The sequence below is a fragment of the Meleagris gallopavo genome, chromosome 7 (genome assembly GCF_905368555.1).
Source record: "Meleagris gallopavo chromosome 7, MGAL_WU_HG_1.1, whole genome shotgun sequence".
Taxonomy (NCBI): Eukaryota; Metazoa; Chordata; class Aves; order Galliformes; family Phasianidae; genus Meleagris; species Meleagris gallopavo.
In genome coordinates, this window is record NC_139410.1 from 27,055,288 (window position 1) to 27,074,390 (window position 19,103).

The 19,103-nt window shown below is 39.3% G+C and overlaps 1 protein-coding gene across 20 annotated transcripts in view; it reads left to right on the plus strand.

Annotated features, from left to right (window-relative positions):
* The window catches only part of KALRN (kalirin RhoGEF kinase), a 451,786-nt gene that overhangs the window by 177,674 nt on the left and 255,009 nt on the right, over window positions 1-19,103 (plus strand). For all 20 annotated transcript variants that reach the window (XR_014884476.1, XR_014884477.1, XR_014884475.1 and 17 more), the window contains exons 4-5: window positions 7,956-8,148; window positions 11,290-11,802. Coding sequence is in view for 17 of the 20 variants with exons in the window: in XM_085228421.1 (XP_085084547.1) it covers window positions 7,956-8,148; window positions 11,290-11,802 (706 nt within the window). In the remaining 3 variants the exon portion in view is untranslated. The remainder of the gene's footprint in view (window positions 1-7,955; window positions 8,149-11,289; window positions 11,803-19,103) is intronic.

Sequence of the window (19,103 nt, forward strand, 5' to 3'; positions counted from 1 at the left end):
CAGTGTCTTTTGGGTGTCCTACTCCTTTTGAAATACTGAGCTATCTACTTGATTGTGCTCAGTTAGCATCATTTTGATCTATTTATGTCACCACTCAAGTAATAAATGATGCCTCATGTCAAGTAGCTTCATTAGCAAGGCTTAGTCCTTCTTGCTAAGAAACTCAGAAAAAAATCAGACCTGAGCTAGATGGTTTGAAATTGGGCTGTAAATAACATATCAGTATCCACTGTCTCTTGAGAGCTCTGCAAAATTGACTTTTTTTTCTCTGTGTCATTGTAGTCGTTATTGGAAAGAATGTGTAAAGTCTGCTGTGTAGAGAAGTGCACACATTTTGATTTTACAAGCATAGCTTTTCACAAAGGTTGATTCTGCAGTCTCAGAGCAAACCCTTCTGCATGTAATACCCCACGCACCCAATCCTCACCCAGTCTGGCACAGCAGGAAGTATCTATCTGATAAGTGAACTATTTTGGTATAAATCATTGTGACTACAAAGATTTGCTTTGTTTGTATGCGGGTGGAGCTCGAAAGAAATGAGTGCCACTAGATTTATTGGTCATGGTAACTCCCCATTGTGCAACCTGGGGAAAATGGAGACATCAACTTTTAACCATATGTTTCCAGAAAGAACTCAAATTCTCACATACTGTACTAGCAAAACAGACTCATTGCAGGGACCACAGAGTTTGTGGGTTCTAATATTCAACCTTTCCTCCTAAGGGATGCACCTAAATTCAGCACGTGCCCTTAAATAAAACAGGTACATGGATTCTGGCCAAAATCCTATAACCCTCCAACAATGGCAGTGTCACTTCTGCTAGGCAACTCGTGGGCTGAACTCTGCAAATAGATACTTACTTGTAGAAGAATGTGTCTGCTCTTTGGAACTGCAGGTTTTAAAAGAGAAAAAAAAATCCCAAAGCATCAGAAATTTCTCAACAAAAAATACCTCCAAAATATTTGATTGACAAAGATATTTTGTTTTGAGGAAATTCTGCTTTTTTCTATTTAAGGTCTGTTTGGATGCTGTGGAACAAAATGAAAAATAAAGACGTTTCACCTGAAAAGGCCCAAGCAGAATATAAAAAAACCCTGTTATACATTTTAACCACACTTTCATGAGAACATACAACCTTAACAAAACATCTTATTTTGGATCAAAGTGTATTTTCTCACTTCACCCTCATTCCTTACTTCAGTCACAGCTCTTCACTACATGGATGCACATTGCTCTCTCGTAGTGCCGGGTACAGCATATGATGTCTGATGAGTGTTTTACTGCAAGAAATGTCAATACTACTTAGAGACAGTGATTTTAGTGTCTTTGAAGAGCATTTTTCCCTATACTCATCTGAGAGCTCAATTTAGCCCTGGATCAAGTATGTTATTCCCAGAGTGCTTATACCTGCTGACTTCAGTACAGAACTTGCCACGGTGTCTGCCTATGGACATATATTGGATTTCACCAGGTGCTGCTGTCTGTTGCCTAAATCTACATTAATCATTCTTTGAACATAATACACATGAATCAAACACGCTTGCAGGTTTGTTTGTACTATAAGAGGTCTTTCCACTGTGGATAACTCTGCCTTCCACGTGTTTCAATGAAATGTATGCATTTGCAATCTGGATACTTTCCATTCTGAGGTAACTATGTTTTACTGTGGTGACAAATTCCTGAAGCTGCTGCTGCTCTCCGTTAACTTACTTTTTAAGTAACTGATGTCTTGAAATGATAAATCAGGAACTTAAGTTGAAGAGCCCTGAGCAGTCATCACCCAGTTCGAGTATACTTTACTTTATATAAAAATCTGGCAGTGTTGTGGACTAAATGTTCTAGTGGCTGCGCATGAAATGGACTTTATGGTCTCCTTACCTTAACTATGCAAGTACTTAAAATACAAGCATAAAGTTGTTGGCTTTTTTTTTTTTTTTTAATTAAATTAAATCTGACTCATTTGGCTGTACCAAGATAACCACATATTTATTTCTCACCTGGAGTCCAATGAATTTGAATCTCCAAATATATTCTTCAATAGATCTGTTTGCCCAAACCTTTTAAAAAATGGTATATTTATATTTCAGTGCAACTATAATATTTTTTTTCCAGCAAATAACATATCATTTTCATTTAGTAAATCATTTTTCGTTTTGTTTCTGATAACCCAAATATAAGACTTCAAAAGGCTCAAGAGAGAGCTGAGTGGTACTTACTGTCTGAATATTTCTTTGTTGTAGTAACAAATCTTTAGATGTAGCCCAGCATCAACAAAACCAAAGCCTTGATTAATTTCATATTTATCTCAGCAGCTGTTTCATGGAAGGCCTGCCAAATATTGATCCAAATGTAGTAGACATGCAACAACAAAAGGGGAAGGGGGTTTGTACAAAAATGGGTTTGTATGCAGGCATCATTAACCAGCAGAAAGTTAATAGGAATGTGAAAAATCGTAATATTCATCCTCCAGCTTTGTCTTTAATAGCTGCAATCATGCATTCTTGGACACAGCTGTGTTTTGTATCTTTGCTATTTGAATAAAGATGGAAAACTTCTAAAATAATATTTATTTGCTCAATTAAATAAGAAGATGAATGCCTGCAGAGATCTGGTCCAGTCTGTGACCACAGAGATGTACATTTTTCATTTCTGCCTAGATAGGAAACAACACAGGGTGACCCTGCTGAATCCTGACAGATTATCCTGGCAGAGGACCTGCACCTCTAGTAGAGACTCTGGATCTTACATGAACATGGTTAAATATTGGAAAAAGGTTTTCTTGCGTCAAGGTGTGTCTGAGTGCTTCCCAGCTTACAACATTATACAGAAGAATCATTCTGACTTCAGAACTGTTCTCTTAGAAGGAAAAAACAAAATACCAGCATGTCACGCTCAAGCTACTTGCTTGAGAATAGCAGAAAAACCCTTTCTGGCACCAGTAAACTTCTGCCAGAATATTTTTCTTCTGTTTTTCTATTCCCTCCTGTTGACAAGTGTCCAAAACTAGGGGTTGAATGTGGACATTGTGCAGCCCAGGCATCTGCATTCTAGTGCCATTTGCAGTCACATCTCATGTCCCCTAAGAGCAATGGCTGGAAACCAGAGACAGGAGCTTTGTCTCTGACTGGGCCTCACCGGCTCCAAGTCTCTTTACAAGATGTCACTGAAATTTCTCTGCGATTCTGCTTTATACCCAGCTCCAGCCAATGTGAAACTGCTTTTTTTGAAAAAGAGAATGAGTATTTCCTTTTTGAAGCTGCAAGAGAAGAAACAAATTTAGGTCGCAGCAAGGAACAAAGGATTGATTGGAAATGGGGGCTGGATAAATATTTCTCTTCTAGTTACAAAAAAAGCATTGTGAAACCAAGTAAGAAAACATAAAAGGAAAAATTTAGGCTGAAGCCTGTCTACCTACAGACTTCTGGGTAGCTGAACTTCTCTGGTCGGAGCTTTCCTGGAATTGTTATTCCAGAGTAGTGGTGCTCTTAGGATGTGCCTTTCCCCACTGCTGGTTGATGCACCAGCATGTAAGAGGATGTGAGGATCAGCAGGCGTCCTGGGATCTGTGTGCAGATGGACTGCTCCAGCACTCCCGACAGCCACAGCCACTGGGGGATGTGGGACACCACTGGTGGCAGTGTGAGCGTTCAGGAACTAATTGGAATGATAACTAGAATGCTAATTGGAATGATGAGCATGATACAATTTTTTGAGAAGTATTAAATGTCCGATATTTTAATAAATAATGTGGGTTCAAGAGTGCTTCATAAATAAGTCTATAAGAAAGGACTATCTGTCCTCCAAATTCACTGGAAAGCATATTAACAAAGCAGATAACTATTTCTGTTGGCAAGACGATCTTCAGGCTCAACTTGGTAGTGAAGAACCAAACAATTACAGCCAGTAAGTGACACTGATTACAAACGTCCCCAGCCAGTTTCATTTTCAAGCTGTGTAAACAAACCGCAGACAAGATGGATAAACAGTTGCAGTAGATAAAAACATGTTAACACTTTCATTACTGAAGTGATCCTCGGCATACTGAAACTAGCCAGGAGAGTTAGTTTAATCTCAGTATGAGATGAGGCCTCGGAGAGGCTGTCACATACTAATTTTTCTCCTCTTCCTCTCGCTTTTCCACCCTCAGCTAGTGAATCAATTGACTGATTACAGCCACATTTGTCAACGGAATGGTGATCTCAAAATAATTAAGCTCCTGCAGATTTTGTACTTACAAATTGATGCTCGTCGAGCTACTTGTAATGCTGAGAGTGTCTCCTGACAAGGTTACACTGACCCTCCTTGAAGGAGATCTCACTCTCACTGTTAACAAATCATATTCTGAATGAGATGCCATATATGTCAGATCTGTGGTTTCAGTGGCCCAACAGGCGTGCTAAATGTGTTGCTTTTTCATTAACTCGTCACTGCAAAATGGGAATGGAGATACTGTGTTATTTCAGCTAATCAAGTGCTGAAGCTTCTAAATGCCAGAAGCTTTGGCCAAATTGCAAGGATGAAAAATACATATAATCAATGGTAGTTTTTTCAAAGATTAATCAGAAAGCATGAAGTGCTCAATATTGTTTGGTACCCAGCAAGCCAGCTCTTGCCAAAGAAAACACAATTTAGAATGTGCCTGAATTAAAGAGGAAACTTGAGAAAATAACCTTGTGAAAGCACCCTAGAAACCAAAATAGAGGGGTTTATTTTGACAAAATTATCACATCTACTTCTGAGTTTTGGATTTATTCTTTTAAAAAGTTAAAAAAAAAAAAAAAAGCACAAAAAAACACCAACAAACGTATCATAAGTATTGTTTTTACAAATATTCCCAGATATTTTTAGTAAACTTGGAAGGTAGTCTCAGTCTTTGTTTAAAAGCAGTGTAGCAATTGAAATGACTCATCACTTATCAGATATTTTGTGCTCATTGCTGCAAATCAAGTCCAGATGAGCGCAGTCAAAGGGCTGATGGATTGTCCAAATACCTTGATCTGAGCATTTTCTCCAGTTTCTGGTCAAATATCGATACCGGAAAAAATTAAGCACCACAATCAACATTAATTGCCGTCCTGAAATGATTGCTTGTGCCTAATAGATATGTGGATTGCTGCAGCCTCCTGAGAATTGGGGATAAGGAAGGCTTGCTTGGACAGTACGAAGGAAGTTTGATTGCTGCTGATGCTTTTCCCGATCAATTGCTAAACTGGGGAGGGTTTCAGTTGTTGCTTTTAAACAGTAAATTTAATAAGCATGGCGAGACTATTCAAAAGGAACCTAAGGTCATTTCCTCTACATATTGAGGTAACTGATGAAAAATGACTGACTGTCAAGGATGACAAATGCTCACAGATTACCCTGACTCTCCAGAATTTATGGGTGTTTTGTTGTCTACAAATGAGGCTTGTTTTAGAGCCCTGTCAATGGCTGTCGGTATTGGGATACTACGACTCAAATATTGTCATTTTCAATGTATGTTTTTTTAAACTACAAGATGTCCCCACATTTGTGTAAGCCTTTCACATCCACATTCAGTTGTACTTTTGCAAATTGTTTTTAAATATTTTGTGGAATTATTTGGATTTCCATGTATAGTTTCTCAAAACATATTTTTTTTCAAATTAATGCTAAGCAGCTGAAGTCTGTGTAGGTACCTGGAGGCAAACTCCTTAGAAAAACACACCATGGTAGATGATTTCTGCCCTAAGGAGCTTACTATCTAAATAAATACTTAAACACTTATCTTCTTCTTCTTTGTTTGGCTACTAGATCTCTGTGTCAAATGTTTGAAGAAAAATCAGTCATTCAGTATAACAAGGTTCAGTGAATTGGCAGAAGTTGCTGAAGACCCCATAAAGCTCTGCAAGAAAAAAACAACACAGAACCCCTATTCAGGTCCTTTCTGATTTGGTTCTTTGTCTCCACTGTAGTTCCAAAGGGCAAGAGGTAGTAGCAACACCAACAAAGCTTCTTTGACAGCATTTTTTGGCATTAGTTATGGCAGGATCAGATGTCTGACCTTTCAGCACTAGGTAAAAGGAGAATAAAAAGATCTGTATTCCTAACAGTGTTCGGAGATGCCTGGTCTGCCTTGTGTTTCGTTGCACAGAGTGTTGCATGTAACATGCCCTGAGTGCGCCAATAAGGTGGAGGACCAAGCTCACTGGCTGTGACTGCTTGCTCCTGGCACTGAATGGAGGCTGCAGAATTTAGGGACTTCCCTTAACATGGCAAAAAACCCTTTGCTGTGGGGCAGTCAGTGCAGAAACGTTTTTACATCTCAGTGAGCTCACCAAGGGCTTTCATTTTTAAGTTATAGATGTTAATCTAGTGTGCCTCCTATGAAAAGTACTCCATCTTTGACTTAGAAAGCTTTACAGAGTTGTTTTAGTGAGATACATGTGATCTAGATCATACCAGCAGAAAATGTTTAAGGATTCAGAGAGTAGAATATAGTGAAAATATGTGTGTGTGCACTGAGAGTCTTCATATAGAGTCTAAACAGAATATTATGATTCTGCGTTATAAGCATGCTTAATAATATCTGTCTTCAGTGTATTTTGGATTCTCTCTTGTGATATCCATATCAACACTTGCTATTTTTAATTATCTCACATAAGCCTTTATGTCTACATATACCTTTATGAAGCTATTTGTAATGATGGCCAGTCTGCAGAAAGGCCAAGTGTGCTGTATTCATGTGCTAAAGAGAATCTCTTGTTCTGTACCTCCCTGTTACATCCATTATAGAAAATAGATTCACGTTCTGCCATGTTTCTCTTCTTTGGTTTATATCGTCCTTTCTTCTTTCTACAATTCTTTCAGCATCTTCTTGTTATGGCTGCATTGTGACTGAATTGTGATCAGCAATTAGGCCATGCTGTCATTTTTAGTGCTTTGGCAATGACTTTTAGTCATTAACATCCCAATAATATTAGTGGGGGTTGAGACTTCGTGTTTTATGCAATTGCCCAGGGCCCACAGGAGACACCTTGGCTCTCTGAGCTCAGTGCCATCCATAGCAGGTGTATTGGCTGGGCAGTCAGAGGAGTCAACACTTGTCAGTTCTGATCTAATGTTTGGATGCTGCAGATGGAGGATGACGCTTTTGAGCCATACCCCTTTTTCTGAGAAGCAGTACTACGTCCCTGGAAAAGCTGTTCAGAAAGCTGCCCAGATTTGACTTGAACCAACATGTTCTTTTATCTTTTCTCTTCTCTTGTGAATAAAAAGGGAAGGCATGTGGCAAGCTGGTGCTGTGGTGCTCTTGTTCCATACACATTGCTAAGGATGAGGCTAGACAGCCATCTTTAATGTTTGAGAAGCGAGGAGCACAGGCTGGCAGAAAATTAAGGCTGCAGACATAAAAAGCCCAGCAACATTTGGAAGATCGATCAGGAGGGGAAAAGGGCCTCAATTTTAGCAGTGCACATAGTGAGTCACAAGGACCTTCCTTTCACAGAATGATTGGCAAGCACTTTTCTGGAAATTGCACATTTTTAAAAAGCCCATAGTGGGGCCTCTAAAAATGAAAGCACCCAAATATATGAGCAGTCAGCAATGTTAAGGCACAGGATCCTGCTTGCTGGCTTTGATTGTGAATTAAATTCAACAGATTGAAAGCAGAATCTGTTGTACACATATATATTCAGGTACTATATAGATAGATTTGATTCTGATTTGGATTGTGTGAAACTACAGGTGATTTCAGTGGAAATTTGAATTGCCTGTTCTTAGGAAATGTGAGATTAAAATGTATACACTTCGTGTAGATTAATTATGGCAAAACTCTTAAAATTGATATAACCTCAATGCTGTATACTTTTGCATTTTATTTTGAAGTATATCATCCCTTCCTTTGCTCTGCAGCACTGAATGGTAGTAAGATAAGTTAAACCTCAGTGTGACTGCCCTCAGTATTAATTATTTTGACATGCTTTTATTCCTACAGCGAAGATGTCTGTAAACGAGGATTCACTGTTATTATTGATATGCGGGGATCAAAATGGGATTTGATCAAGCCTCTCCTAAAGACTCTTCAAGAAGCCTTCCCTGCTGAGATTCATGTTGCCCTGATTATAAAACCTGATAATTTCTGGCAGAAGCAGAAGACAAACTTTGGCAGTTCCAAGTTCATCTTTGAGGTGAGAGCCACGTGAGGGATGTATGGCAAAGCATTATTCCTCATAAAAAATGTTCTTCAGGGAAGAGATTTCTCAAGCCCTGTCCTTGAGAGAAAAGATGATCTCTGAGGACTGCATCCCAAAGGTGCATGCCCTGGCACCAGGTTGCCTTCTGAGCACACTTGTAGAGTGGGGTGCTTGTTTCATTTTGGTGATGTTCACATCCATGGGTCACATTGGTGAGGGTTTTTCTGTGAGTTTTATTTCTGATGGTGTTGCATTTAGCCTTTTCTGTATTTATTTTAGGAAAAACAAACAATAAACAAACAAAAAGCTCCAAACAAACAAGCACCAAATGAATCAAAATAGCGAAGACAAAGTTCTCTAGTTGGTAATGTATGGGTGTGAGTTTGTTAGCTGACCTCAGTGCAACTTCAGTTAATAGCTCTTTTAATAAAAGACATTGAGATCAAATTTGTCCATATATTGTCACCACTTTAGTTTAATTGAGATTTACAGTTCAGGGCTAACAAAAACAATTCTTGTTAATGATAAGTTGCCTCAGGCAGGCTCTCTGATAGGTAACCAATATACAACACTGCATAATTAAAGAGATTTTTACTCACTTTGCCATTGATGAAGACAAACCAGCTATATTCTCTTAGTGCTTTTTAGCATTCTGGGAACTTCAGCTTCTTACCCAAAGAAAAGCAAAGCTCAGGCATGTGAAGTGCTTATATATCAATCATGCCCAGCCACTAATTAATCATTGTTTTTTTATTTTGCTGATAAACAAGTTTATATTTGTCTCTCTTACTCAGACTCTGAATGTGCAGCTCTGAAGCTCAGTCCTGTAGATCCACTGCAATACAGCCTCCATTATCCATGAGCTTCTGTTTTAAAGGGTTCCTGTGGTTGCTATTGCTTATCAGTAAGCCCTGGGGCAGCTCTTCCTCTCTGCATAAGTACTGTGAATACCAAATAAGCATCACAGGTTAATATGACTCACATTTATTTGATTTGTGTGGGGCAGCACACATGCACCCTCTTTTCACAATCCTAGTGCTTTCCCACAGCTCTGATCAAACACAAGGTACTCAGCAGGAGGTGAGTGCAGTGGAAGGCAATGGAAGTCTCTGTTGAATCACCCCATCTACAAAACTAAACAGTTGCCAGTGTCTGTTTTTTAGCCAACTTCTGCTTCTGTGCTTAATGGAACCATTATGCCTGTGCCAGGACAGAATATGGCCATGGTGGAGGCTAACGATCTGGACATTGTATGTGAACCTCTGGCAGAATGATTCTGTGTTACAGTCTGGAGAGAGAAACATGCCCTGCAGTTCATCAGACCCAGAATAATAGGAAAAAAGGACAAGGTTTGGTTCACCTATGCAGATTCCAGAATGCCCTGCCATTTTGAGGAATGGGTTGGGCTGCTTAGTTAGCATTAATCCAGGGGTGCATTCAAGATTCTTTTATTTCTCCTGCCAAAGGCTTTAATAGTGGGCAGTGCTTTTTAAAGTGAATTTTAGAAGAAAAATGGGTGATCCCTGAGTTACTTTTACTTTGTCTTACCACTTACCTGCCTAACTAAGATTGTTTTCATGAGAATCTCCTCAGAGAAACAAATCTGAGTGAAGAAATTTGCTACAGAAATCTCCTAATGAAAAGCCTTTTTGCTATATTGTCATGCCAGATTCTCAGCACGATAAGAGCAATGCTTGCATTAGCTTGAAGAACTGCAGGGGGAATGCCCAGGTACTGGCCACAGAGAAATACTTTCTTGTCAGGCAGTTAAAATCTAAGCTTAATTCTTTTCAAGGAGTTAGTGTCTGGAGGTTTAGAATTTTGAGTTCCCTCTGAAGCTGTGTGTTTACTTTTCCACAGTTTGGCTCCTCCCTCTTCACCAAACCAAAGAACATTGAAAGCTTTTTCCCAAATAATATTTCTGCTGAGCATGTATTCAATAGAATTCCCATCTTAATACACTGCAGAATGCCTGATAGTTTCAGATGGATAAAAATTGGAAGAAAAGCCTATTATTAACTTAAAACCAGTGGGAAGTCTGTTCTTTTGGACATAGTTCAGGATAATGGACAGACATTACGTATTTTTCTTTACAGATGACATTTACAAGATTTCTGTGATTATTGGGTGCATCCGCCTCTGAAGAGCACAAACTCTGACATTCCTTAGAGGCCTGATTTTGTGGGAGTAGATGTGCAGCCACTGGTGAATACAGTTCTATGTATGAATGGCAGTTCTTTAAGGGCTACCACCTTGGGTGTTAAATGACAGCACAGAAGATATATAATAACATTCGAAACTTTATGCTCATATTTCAGAAAAAAAAATTGTAATTTGTCCAAAGTAAGTGGGAGCAAACATCAGTTGTTAGGTCCTTAAACTGAAAGCTGTTTTCCAGGCACCCATTGCATTTCTTTATCTCTGATTACTGAGTCTAAATGAATTAAAACCATCTCTCATTGATTGTGTATGATTCATGGATTCATGAGCCATTCTTTCTATTAGCAATAAATTCTAATTGTTAATACTTCAGTGACATTTCACTTTTGCATTGATTTTGGCTTAATTGAATTAGAAATTACTAATGTGAAAGAGCTCTGCCTGTGGCAAAAGCGAACTGGAATGATCTGGAAGAGAAAAAAAAAGCCAGCATATTGTGTATTTTGGCAGTTCACAATACCTACTTTAATTTAAGTGCCTAAAATGTTCGCTGCAGTACAGCCGCTAGCCTGAATGCAACATAAGCCACAGAACCATTTAATACCATTTACCTGTTTTATAAACAATCACAGCCACATACTCAACAGAGATGGTAAGAAATCAGCAGTATTCAACTGAGTTAATCTATGACAGAAGTATTCCTGTGATATATTTTTGACACAGACTGGTTTAAAAGGACAGGCATTACTGCAGTAAATACCACATCTTTGAATAAATAAAAACAATCAGTGTAATTAATGGGAACATTTGCAATCCGTTCATTCTCCAAAGTTAAACAGAGTCCTCAGCATCTTTTGCAATGTTGTTGCAATTATGTATTGATGAGGAAAATAATCCTCTCATGCTATTTGTGGGCTACACCATTATTTCTGGTCACAGTCACTAATTCAGATGCTGTCGTTTTCTCTTCCTTAGACAAGTATGGTATCTGTTGAAGGCCTGGCAAAACTTGTAGATCCATCACAACTGACAGATGAGTTTGAAGGATCCTTGGATTACAACCACGATGAATGGATAGAGCTACGTGTCTCCTTGGAAGAGTTTTTCAACAGTGCCATCCATTTATTATCAAGGCTGGAGGACCTCCAGGAAATGTTGGCTAGGAAGGAGTTTCCAGTTGACGTTGAGGGCTCCAGGAGGCTGATTGATGAGCACACACAGCTTAAGAAAAAAGTGATTAAAGCTCCTGTGGAAGAACTGGACCGTGAGGGTCAGAGGTTACTACAATGCATAAGGTGCAGTGATGGTTTTTCTGGTAGGAACTGCATTCCTGGAAGTGCGGATTTTCAAAGTCTTGTGCCAAAGATTACCAGCCTTTTGGACAAGCTGCATTCTACCCGGCAACACTTACATCAGATGTGGCACGTCCGCAAATTGAAACTAGACCAGTGCTTTCAACTCCGACTTTTTGAGCAAGATGCTGAGAAGGTAGGGAATGTGCTTTTCCTTTTTATTTTTACCTAAACTATCACAACGGCACTGTGACCATTTTTTCTATAATTAGCCACATGAGGTATTGATCACGGGTGTAAATCTCATGTTGCCAGCAGATGTACTTCGTATGACTCATAAACCAAATTGACTGAACTAATTGTTGGATGTAGCATGCGTAATGACATCCACAAATAACCTGTCTATATCACTTCTGATGAAAATTAATCTGCTTTTTTTTTTTGTCACAGTGGGTAAATTTTGTACACATCAGTACAAGAATCGGTATTTTTTAAGTTTCTGTTACTAAATTTGTGAATATATTTACCTACGTTACAGCGCCTAATGAAGAATGATTTTAAGGTTTGATTCATTATGATTATTGTTTGCACTTCTTGTGAGTCTGTAGGAAATTTGTCATTTAAATCCTCCTAATTGTTATCCCAAACTACATGTTCAGTTTCCCTTTCCTAGGTTGCAACTGGTAAAATCTTTACCAATGGAACTGAGTACCAAGGACATGGCCACTTAGTTCCTGCAGCAGGAGATCTGAGAATGTGTTTGCATTGAACGTATAAACAGACCAAGAGAAAGCGTTCTGAAATGATGATAGGGTTCAAAACTCACTGTGGCTGTTTTGCATTAAACAGCACATAAGGATGGCATTTCAGTTCATACCTGACACTGAATCAGTGGCCAGGATTTCTGTTCATCATCATAAGACCTTTCTTGAAAACTATTTAACATTAAATTATTCCATAGAGATTGCAATGTGACTTTGTAATTCTTAGACATTTGTAATGTGGTGTATCAGCCTGGAAAGCACATAGTTGGTTGCAAAATGAAATACGGGACACAAAAGAACATAGAGCAGAACCACTGGTGAATAACATGGCTTTAGGAAGCCATAGTTCAGCACGTGTGCTGTATTGCTGCAGCTACCTCCCCATCCCCTCTCTCCTTAGGAGATACTCATTTGGGAAGCTGTAGCAGATAGAGAAGTTCTCTACAAGCAAAACATAGAATTTTGTCTCATTTGTTGGAAAGACTGGATGAAAAACAGAGTTCCCTAACAAGGTTTCATACACAATAACCCCTTCAAATTTCAGCAGTGCACAATAAAGCAGTCTTACTGCCACTGTTCATCTGCTCTTTGCCGCTGGAAGCATTTGCAGGTACCAGTTTCAGTGAATTTATTTTAGAAAACTATGTCATGCTGGAATCTTGGCAGTCTCTCCTTCTTAACACAGAAGTACTTGGCATCTCATTAGGTGGTTTGAGAGAAGTCCTCGCTTCACATTTGAAATTCTAGGCCACAGAACTAGGGTATTCTTAGTAGAAGGTATTGAGCTCTTGGACTCTTGTTTATCTAGTCTGTACATCCATCACAAGCCCCAGTCTCTACATCTTCATTTAATGGATGAGTCTGTCATTTTATTGTTGTGTCTGTCCGGGCCCAGGAGGAACAGCAAAAGAAATGCAGATATCATCTGATGGGGCATTCTGTAGAGTATGATCTGTTTAATCAATTAATATTAATATTAACTGCAGATTAGTATTATTTTTAAATGTCAGGGATAAGACATTGTGGAAGCAAATACAATCCTAGTAGCACAGAAAAAGGCACAGGTCACTGGTTTTCAAAGCATCTACTGAATATCTCTAAGGGATTCTGTGGCTGCAAAGGCTCCATCATTGTGTAATCAATCCTCTTATTGGGAAAACCTTGAATTCAGATGAGACTCTCTAAAATCAGAATCACTGTAGTACCACTCAAGAAAGCATAATAGCAGTTTTTCTTCAAAATGCTACAATTTCTTTTTCCTCTCCCTTTCCCTTGCACATGACTTGCTGTAAGCAGATTGCTGACAACTATACTGTCCTTCCCAGTAGTGGCTGTAGTTCAGTCAGCTTGGATTTTCAATTTCTTTGGGATTTTTCAGCTGACGAGTACTTATTAACGAAGTTTTTATTCTTCTAATGATGATTTCTTGCTGATATTATTAACCTTCTCAGCTGAAAGCTCTTGGATTGAAACTGTTTTCATGAAGTTCTTGTTGCCCGGCATCACTCTATGTTGTTGAAGTTTCCAAAATATTTTTTCCTTTCTGTCTCCTGGAAGGATGGTGTGATACAAGCCTGAGCAGAGTGATAGCTGCGTTCGTTGCATGTCTTACTGGGAGGTTATGTGTAAGGTTTAGGCAAGTCAGAAGGTAGGTGAGACTTCTGAGGTGAGGACAGAAGCAGTGAGAACATGATTCCTGCCTACTTCATACTGGGTGTCTCGAGCAATTCCCAATTGACAAAACTGACATTTTGGTCTTCTAGATACCTCTCATTCACCTGCCTCTCATAACTAAATATACTATTACTTTGGCCTTTCTTAATAGCTCACCTTATCTTTCCTTGTCTTTTGCTGTTGCTTTATACTCTAAATCAGTATTTTTAATCTTTCCAGTTTGTGAAATTCACCCTAACGTTCTTGCAGAGAAAGCTGCAGACCCTTCTACTTTTCATTTCACATAGGTAGACTGTTAGGAAGGTAAAATATGAATGTACTTGTTCTCCTTTCGCAGATCTCTTTGAAGTAGTCTGACCATTTGAGACTGGAAAGTACACGTCTCATAAAAAGTTCAGAGCAAAATCCAGACTGAGAGCTGTCTCCACTTTTATAATCTAAATATCCACCACAGTCTGTCCGCATTGAATTTTAAAGTTTCCTGGTACCTCCATTTTCTCACTTGAACTCTACTCTCTACTGTTCAGTGTGGTTACAGAGCCAGGAGGTCTTTGTCTCCTGGGGAGAGGCGCAGCTCTCACCCTTCAGCCTGGATATGTCATTTAGTGCTAATCAAATGACAACTCTAATACTCCATAAAAGCTCAAACTCCAACATAAAATTCTGAATATAAATAAGGTTTTAGGGCCTTTTAAAATATCCTGTATACTCACTGGGTGTTATTTTAGGAAACCAGTCCCAATATAGGTGAAAATGGACAAGAGCTTTCCATTTTCTGGACACCTCTGATTTTAAAAATTTCAGCTGTCCTCATTGCCTGAAAAATTCTTAAAAATAAGATGGAAAAAAATAAAGGGGGAGGAGGGAGCACAAGATGGAAAAACACACAGCATGTTCATGTAGGATCCTTCTTAAACCACGATGTCCACAGCAAATCAGTTCACTTTTTTTTTCTCCATAACGTCTCTCTGTAGGAACTTTTATAAATGACAGTGGCTGGACAAATGGATTATTCAAACTACAAGTATTACAGCTTACAGAAGGTCTATCAGTAAATAAAAGGAGAGGGCAGCAGCAGTCACACTCCAGGCTTCTCCCTCTCAAACCAGTGGGAGAGAGAGACCTTTGGCATTTTCTTATCTTGTGCTGGGGCAGAAGGAAAGGCAAAGCTGGGTTCCGCCACAGGCACAGGCAGCACAGAAATGGAATCACCAGCTGGAGGCTGGGAGCTCCCTGAAGCTCAAGCCAGCAAGCAGGTCAGCCATGGGGAGCTTTGGCAGAGTGGTGCAAGGAAGTTCACATGCTGTGCAGTGCTGACTGTGAAGATCTGCTGATAAATAACACATTTCAGCTGCGAGTGCAGCTCCAACCCTCACTGCTCAACAAGTTCATTCCTCACCAACTAATATATGTATATACATATATATGTACATAATTTTGAAACTAGAACTGAGCCTTCACTGTGTTTTTACTGGGTAACAGGGAAAATATTTTAGCAATCAGTAATATGAATAAATGTAGTCCAGTCCAAACTGATTACTGTATAAAACAAAAAACCACAATGAACGTAGATCCAACTATTGTAACTATCCTAGAAATGTTAATTGTTGGTTGAAATTTGGACAGGGAGAAGAATTCAGGCAACAGTCCACATGTTTTGTGCTTGAATAAATACCAAAAAAAAAGACAAAAAAAAATATCCCTACATTCTGGGCTTTCCATCCCTTCTGGAAATCATTTGTAACTGGCACCCAAATTTACTTTTGTAGGAATTTCCCCATCATTTTGGGTTTGTTCCATATCAATTTTACTACCCCTGCATGTATGTGAATGAAAAACAGTTATCATGATGTAATCAGTGTTGTCCACATTAAATATGTGCAACATTGTTATCAGCTGGACTGAACCTAGGATCTCTATGGCAAACCTGTAACACTACAGCAAAGAAAGAGCAGGCTGTTCTTTCTGATCACGGTCAGCCTCTAACGAGAGCCAGAGGAGATCCTGCATGGTCATGTGTACCTCATCTCCTCTTCTCCTTCCTGCCTTCCCACAGAATCCATGGAACAGACTCCAAAAGAATGGCAATGGGGGTGGAAAATGCAATGAGTGAATTTCACTGGAAGCTTGTGGTGAGAGAAACATTTTGTTTGGATAGGACCAGCTTTGTGGAAAGTCTAGTGGCAAACCACTGGCCACATCAAGTCTTCAGTGGGCAGCAAAGCAGCAGCCTTGCACTCAAAACCTTCTGCCTCATCCATACTAAATCTTCCTTTGAAGAGCCCTGCCTGTTGCACCACGGCTGTTGCACCCATTTTGCAGAATTTGTGACCAACATGGGAGAATGGGAAGTTTTTAGTGAGTATCAGAGTGATTAGAATGTGATAAAATTCCTCAAGTGCAGTGTTGCTTCAAGGCTTTCTCTCTGACTGGTCTGCTTAAATAAGGGAACTAGTAAGAGCTGCTCTACCAGATTGTCTCTATTCGACTTAGTCTCCATGCAGTCAAATAAATAATGGGGCATTCGGTTCCTGAAGGAGGAAATACCGCTTAGCAGGATATTCATTTGCAGTTAATCTGAAGTACTATGTAAAGTTCCTGGTTCAAAGTCAAACTTAACACCATACAGATTCTAGAAAAATACAGAGAACCTCTAGTTCCATGGTGAAGCCAATGAGAGAGACTATCCAATGAATATCTGATCTGAGTATCTGAACCATGCTTACACCATTATTGGACTAATGCATCTACTAAAAGTTTACGTTTCTCAGAAAGAATGAAAGCTCAATAAGCTGCTTGTTGTCTAAAAAGATGCAGGATAATTTTGATGGAAAAACAGAATGCAAAATGTATAAACTATCCATTGGGTTGGGTAAAGAAAGGTGGTAGTAAGAAAGCAACATGGCTATTTTGCTGCTTTCGAGGAGTGTATTTGTGACTGCATGACACATATCGACATTAACTGTTTCAAACATTACTTCCGTTTATACTGCTCTCCAAAATTATGATGCTGCATATTCTGTAATAAAATGCATTACAAATCTGATGATATGATCCTTCTAGCTAATAGGATGCAGTTTATTTTATTACAGTCCATTAAGCAGAGGAATTGTTACTGCTCCTTTAGTCAAGTGACTCTATTTGGGGAAATATTTCTAAAAAATGTGTCTTAGCTGACTTTATGGAAGAGCAGAATTAGAAAGATTAGAAAGATCAGCAGTATTTTCACCTCCTCCTTGTAGCCTTTCATCTCTTCTTTTCCTTCTTGAGCTGTGTCAAAACACTCTAAACTGATCCAGAAGTAGATGGCAGAACTTTCCTATTTATACTATGTCACATTAACTCTTATGGATTTGTATAATGCAAAAAGGCACAGCACCTGGGACAGACTACTTGAACTGACATAAAATCCACTCAGTGAAGGACCATTTCACCTCTCATCTCACTGCTGGAAGCACTTGCTTTCTTTGATCTCTTCTACATGCCTTATACACAATTACCTCAAAGATTTTGTGTGGAATGGTGGTTTAGAAATTACTGGAAAGGAGATGTGTCCCAGGGAGTGAGAGTGGGAAACCAATGAGGAAGGTACTGAGAAGCTGTCGGAGGGAGCTGCCATGTGAAATTAATGCAAAGTGAGTTCTGGGAGGTGGGTAATTAGGGCTGAGGCGTATTAGGAGGGGAAAAAATCAGAATCAGGATAATAACGAGAGCATGTCCTTAGCTTTTCACACCAAGGAGAAGTATATATGCCCCTGTGCTGTTTCAATGGGAAAGGATTTGTTATTGAATGAACGGTATTTAACTGTTAACAGTAATAATCATGCTGGTATAATAAGCATGGATTAGCAATGGATTTTTGTGTAGGATTTAGATTTCACTGAAGTTACATGAACACCGTGCTGGCGTACAGAACTCAGCGTGCCCTGGATTTTCCATCTAAGTGCTTATACCATGGTTATCACAACAGCGCAGTAAGTGAGCATCACAGTAAGGAGCTTTCCAGGAGATTTTGAACACGGGGGGTGTTGTTAGACCTGAGGCAAGCTCCCTAAGACTTCCTTAATAAAAGGAGTTGATAAGCTTAGTGTCTTCTGCAGAAACACTTGACTGAGAGTCTATGTCACGCTCATTGGTGCATGCTACTTTCGTTCTTAGCCCATCCTGAATGCTTGTACAAAGGATGGTGGCTTGAGGTACAGATGCTGCCTCAGAGAGGCACAAACCTGAGGTCTGTGTTTGTAAAGATGCATGTGTTTACAGGGAGCTTTGTTAGAAGAGTGATCAAGCTAAACACAAATGAAATACCTTACATATAGCTCCATATAAAGAATTCTCAGAGATCAAAAGGGCTTGAGTAGTTGATTCGTAGTCCTTTCAGCCCAAAGCAGTTGTTTCCCTATTCATCAGGTGTAGCCACTCAGTTTCAGGCTAATTTTATTTGCATCCACTGACCTGATAGCATTTTGAGATCTTCTTGTGGTGTCTGCTAAGGAAGCAGAGGCCCAGTCATGTAAAGCACAGGCAGTCTTATCTTCCTTTGGCATTAATGGAAGACCCTCATGGTCTCTCTAAGAGTTCTGCTGTTAGCTATACAGAAAATGTGTGTTCTTAGAGCCCCATTTGCATGAGCCACGTGCTTTTGAACTACTCTGGAATCTGTGTAGCCAGTTTTTCTAGCTGCTGTCTCTGGCACCATCCTTGCTGATGTCTGGATTGGCAGCTTTGCCACCCACTTACAGAAGTGAGACCCTACTTCCAGCTGCCTGTGCTGATGCCCTTTGCAATATTCCAGTTATGTAAGTGCACATTTGCAACACTATGGGCACCCTGATTTGCCTGCACTTATAATACTCCTCATGGAAGAAAAACAGATCTTGAACATGTTCATGATACAACAGGTTTTATTTATAAGCCTCAGAAGAAATATATAGATTTCTGTGCTTATGGACCTGAAAAGGAATAGTTGTCAATATGAACAGACATTGCTTAATTGCAACATTTAGCAGTAACGTAACGTATTTTAAATTGCTTATCTTCTTTTTCTCTACCTTTTTTC